This window comes from Sus scrofa, chromosome 18 (assembly GCF_054392235.1).
Source record: "Sus scrofa isolate SSC_HxYL_T2T_F1_AM1 chromosome 18, Sscrofa_HxYL_maternal_Yorkshire_Landrace_v2.0, whole genome shotgun sequence".
Taxonomy (NCBI): Eukaryota; Metazoa; Chordata; class Mammalia; order Artiodactyla; family Suidae; genus Sus; species Sus scrofa.
The window spans coordinates 64,192,605-64,201,023 of record NC_139400.1 but is presented as its reverse complement, the minus strand read 5'-3'; the positions used below and the strand labels follow the sequence as shown (position 1 = coordinate 64,201,023).

Here is an 8,419-nt window from a genome sequence, read left to right as displayed (position 1 = left end):
TTGCTTTTTAAGGCCAAACCTGCAACATATGGAGGTTCCCAGGTTAAGGGTCAAATTGGAGCTGCACCTGCCAGCCTGCACCACAACCATAGCAATGCAGCATCCAGGCTGCGTCTGTGACCTACACCACAGCTCAAGGCAACGCCGGGTCCTTAACCCCCTGAGTAAGGCCAGGGATAGAACCCGCATCCTCACGGCTCCTAGTCGGACTCCTTACCGCTGCGCCACAACAGGAGCTCCCCTGGTAGGATAATTTTAATCTGTTGGATAACCCAGAACAACCAACTCATTCCAAAGCCGTCAGGAACCTGGATTCCCTCGGAGGAACCTCCCCTGCTGCTGCCTGGCTGCGGGCAAGTGGCTTCCTCCCTCAGATCCCTAGGTTTTTTCCTCTGAGAAAGGGGGCTGACCATTCTTCCCGAGGACTGCAGTGAAAATAAACCTCAAGCTCCGATTATGATCCATACGGCCCTTTCTCTAACTTGCTCTTCCTCCCGATTCCTAGCACAGAAAACGGCATCAGCACCTGTATATTTTGTGCAAATCCAGAAAGACACCTCCCTCTTCTTCAAGTTCTCTTACGCATCAGAGAGTTCCTGTGAATTATACCTCTCACTATAATTAGCTGGTCTCCCCAAATCCACTTTTATCACCCCCCCAACTTTCCACACTGTGCCAGAGACATCTTTCAAATAAGGGTGACCCACTGCTGAAATAGTCTCAGTGGCATCACAGTGCTCCTGGCTCAGGCGAGGACGCTCTGATGCAGCCTAAGTGACACTGTGTGCTCTGGTCTCGCCGCCAGCCTCTCTCTCCCTTCCGGCCCCAGCTCCACGCAAGGCAGAAAGCTTTCTTCAAGCTCCTCCAATGAGCCAGTCTCCTTGCAGCTTCTGCAGGTTCCTCCGCAGGGAATGTTTCCACCGTCATGCCCCTCCCCCGCCCCAACATTCTTCCGGTTTTAGTTTCTTTCAGGTTAACTGCCGAATCCCCCTCTGTTCACCTGCACTCTCAAGATGAAGTCAATTCCTTGGAAATAAGTTCTCTTATTAGGGTTTTGCTTTCCTCCACAGCTCTCAGAATAATTTAAAAATGTACATTTCTGTGACTCGTTGACAAATCTCTATCCAATCACTAGAAAATGAAGGCCTCTGAGGATCTATGTTTGGCTGTGCCTCTAGTACTTAACACGGCACCTAGCTCTTAGCGCCCGCTCCGGATCCATGTACTGAGAGAGTCTGTTCAGTAGACTGAACGGCAGTCTTCACTCTCCGCTTTCCCTTGAAAAGCGCCGTCTTCCGATGCCGAGCAGCGTTAGATCACGGCCCTGTGAATCCTGAGTCGTCGTATCTTTTGGCAGCTCATCTACAGAACGGGAGGGACTGCTCCTCTGCCTCACTGAGTTGGGATGAGGCTTTCGTGAGAGCTCGCACGGTGTCAGGTGTCTGACGTCTTGCTGGCTCGGGGCTCCATTCGTGTTGGCCAGTGACTCTTGCAATTATCCTAGGCCAGAAGGTCATGTAAATAACCCGAGGGCAAGCAAAGAGTTGTCCTTACGGGAGCCTGGACCCCCTGGAGCTTCAAGTGGGGTCTTGGACCTCATCCTGCAGCCTGCCCTCCATCCCCACCCCCACCCTCCAACTATCCGAAGTTTCCATCCCCGGGTGTGTGTTTGTGTGTGTGTGTGTGTGTCTAGAGCCTGCAGTGAGGTGACAGCGAGACTGGGCTGAGCTGCTCTGCTGAGATGGGAGCTGCAGCCCAGCCCCAGCTCGTCTCGCCCCTCCTCCGCAACTTTCCCGGTCCGACAGGCTGCCTGTCTGTGTGTCTGTCTCTCTATCCCAGGCAGGCGACGCTAGGAGCCCCACCTGCCCGCAGGCTTTGGGCAAGTTTGGCACAGCCCTCGCGGGTTCCACGGCGACCCCGGCCCTGATTTCCGGGCTCGGGGCTTGGGAGGGGGTGCCCCCGCCTCCCCTTCCCTCTGTCGCCTCCCCTCCCCTCCCTCGCCAGACGTGGCGACCTCGCGCGGGCAGCGTCCGATCTGGGGCGGCTGCACAAACACCCGGGTGTGTCTCCGTCTCCAGCGGCAGGGACAGGGTGTCAGCGCCAACTGTGCGTTTTAATCATGTCTAGGAGGATTTTCCTGCTGTCAGTTCCTAGGAGGGCTCTCCAGTTGGTGCCATTTGTGTGTGTGTGTGTGTGTGTGTGTGTGTGTGTGTAATCTTTATATTGTGGAGCAACTCAGTGAGAGGCAAATGAGATTTCAATCCTCGTGCTTCCCTCCTAAAGCTTTCTTTAAACATGGAAATTTGTTTCTTTGCTTACTTGAAGTTCCTTTTATTTAATTTTCAAATGATGATACAGTACAATGCTATAATACATGTAATAATATATATTCTGTATTAAACATTTCTTATAACTCCTTTACTTCTCAAGTTTAACCTTACTTTTGAACCTTGGGGGCAAAAACCCATTTTAATAACACAAAGTTTTCCTATAAATTTTTTTTTTGAAAAAGTTAGACTACATGAACCAATGAACTTAAGTTTAAAAAGTGGACTCTTGCAAATGTCAATAACTCTACAAAGCCGCCAAATCAATGGCTACTTTTATGGATTTGGATTTTCCAAGAGTAACTTTGCAGTATCTGCCAGGGTGTCTTGAATAATCAGGTTCTGATCTTAATGCTGAAAGGGTTAAAAAGCATCTCGGTTATATTCATGACATTCTTACAATTCCGACCCATATACATCCACAATCTATCGCAGGGTGTGTGGGATCAAATAGCTTAAATTAAACGCAAAAAAGTTGAAATATCTGCCATCACAGAGGAGCTGCCAGTAAATCGGTTCCCAACCTTTTAAAAGATGAAAAGTTTGGTGGCTACTGTTTACACACTTTGAATATTTTATGTTTGCATGGTCACCACAGTTTGCACACATGATTATGCATATCTGTTTCCAATCAACAAACATTAGGGTGTCCGTGTTATTTGAGGGTTCACATCTCAGGCTTTCCCATAAAGGCGGTGTTATGTAAAACTACAGAGATATTATCACAAGGTCATTTAAAGAATCTGAAGATAAAATCATTGGGAACAGAGGCTGAGAGAGGGTCACGGACCCGTCATCCAAAAAACGTATGTGGTGGCATAGAAATCAAAGTCTCAATTAGCACATGAAGTAGTTAATTTTGGTTCTGTTTTTGTTTTAAACATAGATTCCTAGAGCATTAAAAAATCCTCTTAGGTTTGTTAAACCTTTAGCGGAAGATTACAGCCAATGTTCTGTCTTTGGTGAGTAGCTGTTTGTTTCACTTTATTTACTTGGTATTGGATATTTGTCAATGTCATTTCATATCTACAGAAAATTCTTACGCTCCATGGAGGTAGTGAATGTGTGTGCGCGTGTCTGCCGGAGGTCACATGACAGTTTCATCCTATTTGGTGGAGCAGCTTGACTTTTTTCCCCCTTGCTTTTGGTGATGGTTGTGAGTGCAGGAGTTGATTGACAGATGCATGCCAGAAACCCCCATTCTCCTTTTCAAAGACAACATATGATGGATTGCGATCTCTCAGCCCAGCAGGACACGGGGACCATGCAAGCTGTAATTGGTCAGGTATGGAGTCAGCCATTTCTCAACTCCCCTTTTTTCCACAAGGGTCTCACCATATGATTCACATAATTCATATTTACAGTACCATCTTTCTATCTGTATCTTCAGCTACCTGCCAGTATAGCCGCTGAAAGTGCAAAAGGGAAAAGACACCCATTAAAATCTAGCTAGGCAGCCTCAGCTTAAAACTTCAATGCGATGCTTAAAACCCCCAACTAAATACAACCACAAAAAAAAAAAAAAAAAAGAAAGAAAGAAAAAAAGCCAAAGAAGAAATTGAATTTATCATTTGGCCTGAATGTTTAAAAATATATGTTGTTTAGAATTTATATTCGGTTGAGATTGTGATCTCTGAAAGAAAGTATGAGAAGAGGTTCAAGTGTTCTGTTTTCTAGGTAGTGGTTAACAATTTTCTGATTATTATTTGGGTCTGGATTGCGTTCTGTCTGTCTGTCTCGCTCGCTCTCCCTTTCTCTATGGAAAAGATACATGTGTAAATGCACGTGCTTTCACTTCTAACCCAGATAATGTGTGATTGCCTGGTAGATGGATGGAGCCGTGGTCTTGGCCGCTGCAGAGGGCAGGCTGCAAATTAAACACGCCACGCTCTGGAAGGTCCAGGTGCTCCGCTCGCGCCTCCTAATGCAGCCCGCGCCGCGGCGGCTTTAATAAACAGCTCTATTTAGTGCCTCCTCCCGGATCCGGGAGGGGACCTGGTCTGGGGCTGCTGTGATGAAATGCCAGAAGAATCTCTCTCAGAGGCCTCAGGAGCTGATTTTTAGAGCTTTCCCGTCCTGTCGTCTTTGTCTTCCAAATGGGTCAGTGAGTCTCGCTCTTTCTGTTCTGGTTCTGGTGCCTCGCGGGAAATCGGTAGTTTCTGCTTGTGGGTAAAGGTTTGCGTCGAGCGCTAAATCAGAAGAGGGAAAGGGTCGTTGTCTTTTCATTTGCCTTCCAATAACCGAAGGGGTGAGAGGAATGAGCTTGCCCTGCTGCCGAGGAAGGGTGATTTTTTCCCTGACGGTGGTGGGGGTGGGGTGAGGAAAAAAGGGAGTGTATGTGCTTTCCTTCTGCATTTTGTTTGTTTGTTTTTTGGAAGGTGTTTTTGACCAAAATGTTTCTGAGTTACCTCTGCTTACTTAGGAACGGTTAACTCATAAATCGGAATATGGTAACGAATATTGATGAACTCCTGAAAGTTTTTTTTTCCTCTTTTTTTTGCACACTTGCCAATCAAGACAAGCCCGCCAGGTGATGACCTCAAATTTGTTTGCTCTGTGTTAATAGCATGGAGGAAAAATCTACCACCTTACTCGGTTTTCAACAAAATTATAGCAGAGCACCTTAGGGTTCTGGAAACACATGGTTGATTAATGCCGGCATGCTTCGTAATGTATTTTTCCGTGGAAAGTGTCAGATATGTAATACCATATTTTTACAGGCTCACACTATTTTAAAAGCAGTAGATAGCTGCTTCAACTGAACAATATTTTTTAAAACTTTCAAGTGGCTTTTTGTTATACAGGCATATATAAAGTGAAGTCTCTGGGCATATATCCGTCAGGAAAAAAATCTGTAAAGACGGATTTTAGACACTGTTAATAACCAGTGTAAGTTGTTCTCGGATGACCAAGTAAGTGTGTGAAATACAGCTGAAATCGTTGGACCGTACGGAATTAAATACATACCTGTTAAAACAGGTGACCGTTTCATGTATAAATAAAACTTGAGCTCTTGGTAACTATCTTGTCCTGCTTAATGAAACTTTTCTTAGTTGGCAAGCATGTTCTGTCCTCCGTGGATCATAGAATGGCCTTTACTACTGTGCAAATTCAGTGTTTCAGTACCGAATAAGAAATACAGATTCCTTTGGCATGTTGTTTCCTTAGTTGGGAAAAGCAAGCTTGGTTAAAAAAAGCAGGAGAGATACTTCTAATTTGTTATTCAGTATTGTTTATGGGAAATAACTGCTGATGTGTATACTGTTAAAAGGTTCAAGCACAGATACTAAAAACAGGAACTGGCAGGCATTTTACAGGCACCAGGCTTAAACTTCTGATGTGTCAGGATTTAAAGCGGGTTGTTATTGCCCCATCACTCTGTATTTTGTGTGTACTTTAAGTGATTTTTAAAGGCTCGGCGTGTCCAGGAATGATATATGTTGGTTGCTATGATACTTACTAAAATAATTGCATCAAACTAGCCATTGTTTTTCGGAAGATTTCATTTCTTATAAATTGTCTGTTAAAAAAAAAAACCCAGATACATATGTCAAACTAGTAAATTATGAAAGCAGTTATGCTGAAGGTTGTAAAATTTTCTGTACTAAAAATGTACAAAAACTGAAAGGCTTATTTTTTGGAAACTGAAACACTAATATTTAAAAGAAAAATAGCATGCTGGCCCTCCCGTAGGCTTACCATGAGGTCAGAAAACCTAACTGAACCCATATTTATGGATATCAAAAGAAAGACGACATCCAGATTTGAAATGATTTCCTTTTAATTGTTATAGCAAAGATAGGAATATTGACTCAAATGACTCCTCCTAACAATAAGGACAGGAATATAAAAATAATTTTTCTCGCTTTTCAGTCACTCATAGCTGGAAAGAGATGGTTTATTTTCAGCTTTTGCTTTCAATATCATCTTGTACCTACTCGGCAGGTGTGACTCAGTCCCAATGGATGAGCCACATGTTTGTGTGCAGTGTTTCTCAATTACGTATTGGAGTAGTAGTTGCTTTTGTCCCCCCCACGCCGGTCTGAGTTCTCTTGCTCCGTGGCTGTGAGGGAGGAGCAGATCCCCGGCTCGAGGCTCTCTTCCATCCGGAATATCCCGAAAGAGTCCCGTGAAAGGCGACCTTCAGGTGTTCTCATTCTCCTCTTGGATCACAGTTCTGGTTGCTTCCAGCGGACGGGGAGAGGGGCCATGATCCAGCTCAGAAAAGTGCGGTGGCTTCCCGGAGCAGACAGAGCTCGTGTGTGCCTTTCCCCGGCGGTCCCCTCCCTCCCCCAGGCGAGCCACCCGCCTCCCGGACGTAAGAACACTCCCCCGCCCGGTATCTCAAGATCAGGAAACTTGGTTCATCCACACAGTTTCTGGAACTCAAACCAGATTTTTGATAGTTACCTGTAGCAAGCTTCCTCAGCCTTCGAACCGTAGGATGGATTTTACCTTCTGATGCTTTTCACATCATCAGTTCAAACTACACAGTTAAGCAGGTTCCGAACCGTGGGCTGGAATATCAGTTTAAAATGCAGACCCCTGTTTTCACCTGTCATTACATGTTTACTGCATCTTTCCTTGTCTGCAGACCGAGCCTGTGGCTCGTGAGTGATTAGCTGTCAGTGTTACGGCCCCTCCTGTTTTTTGTTTTTGTTTTTCTCATGTCATGCAGACGGGTCACTGTTTCCAATCCTCCTTCTGGCGCTGGTGTCCCCAGAGAACCCTTGGCCAGCCTGCCATCTCGAGGTGCAGGCCTGAGGGTCCAGGCTGGCCGTGTGTCTCTACGGACCGACTTCGGCAAATAATACACAACAGAGGCTATTAAAGAGCTGTTTTTATTAAAACCACAGAGGAGGAAAATTAGATAAAAATATTTATCAGGCCTCTAAGAATTTCCTAGGAATGGGAGAGAAACAGCTGGGTGAAAGTGTTTTGGGGTGCACTCCCCATGGGCATGGCCGAAGGACTCGAGAGGAGTGGAGAAACCGTGTATAGTCACGTGGGAAGTGCAGTCAAAAGCTTTTGCCATTTTCCTTACCAGGAAAATGGGTCGTTCTTTTAAAAGACAGATTCGAACGCTTTAAAGGGTTTGAAAGTGGCACATTAGAAAGTGCAGACAATTGTCTGAGACCACGCTCAGCGAGTGAGCTAATGGCCCAGAAAGCAAGGGCACTACCTGGATGCCTAGCCCATATGAAGGTTCTGGAACACACAAATATTTCATTGTTCTAGCCTCAAAACAACCTGCTCTGTGGGTTTGTTTATAACCTCCCTTGTTCCAAAAAAAATAACCTGCTGTGTGGGTTTGTTTATAACCTCCCTTGTTTATAAACTTGTTTTATTTTTTATTTTTATTTTCTTTTTGCTGTTTCTTGGGCCGCTCCCGCGGCATATGGAGGTTCCCAGGCTAGGGGTCCAGTTGGAGCTATAGCCGCTGGCCCACGCCAGAGCCACCAGCAATGCCAGATCCGAGCCCTGTCTGCAACCTACACCACAGCTCACAGCAACGCCGGATCCTTAACCCACTGAGCAAGGCCAGGGATCGAACCCGAAACCTCATGGTTCCTAGTCGGATTCCTTAACCCCTGCGCCACGACGGGAACGCCTATAAACTCATTTTAATGTTGCTCTAAGAACAGTGTGCTTACCTGGACCCTACTTAAGCTCGATGTGAAGTCGAGGTGGCTTAGGGAGAGGATACCCTTTGTGTGTAAATAACACACCTGCAGATTGTTCTCGGTCCATTGAGACTGTTTTTCAAGCCCCTTATATAAAAATTAAACCTTGAGGCCAACCTACTCCTGTCTTATGCATGCCAAGCCTAGCTCTCATGTACTTTCAAGAAGTCATTTCTTTGTAGTGTGAATGCCCATTTTTGGTAAACTGACATATTTGCTTCAACAAGTATATGTACAAACGCTACATAATTGTTGTGGTTTGGACTTTGAGAACACTTTTTTCCAGAATAGCATAGGTCAATAGTATATTAGAAAAATACAAATGAATTAAGGATTATACTTTCTGAATGCAAAATGGTGCCAGTTTGCCTTTTCTAAGTACAGGGCTCACCAAAATATTGAATTTGT

General features: G+C 45.3%; 1 protein-coding gene across 3 annotated transcripts in view; it reads left to right on the top strand.

Moving 5' to 3' along the window:
- Positions 1 to 3,379: 3,379 nt before the first annotated feature.
- POU6F2 (POU class 6 homeobox 2) overlaps positions 3,380 to 8,419 on the top strand; it is a 486,199-nt gene continuing 481,159 nt past the window's right edge. Inside the window, exon 1 of one of the 3 annotated variants that reach the window (XM_013985842.3) lies at positions 3,380 to 3,612. In XM_013985842.3, the coding sequence (XP_013841296.1) occupies positions 3,508 to 3,612 (105 nt within the window). In that variant the 5' untranslated portion in view covers positions 3,380 to 3,507. Of the gene's footprint in view, positions 3,613 to 4,289; positions 4,428 to 8,419 lie in introns of those variants that run through there. The other 2 variants (XM_085004889.1, XM_021079084.2) reach the window with 2 other exon arrangements.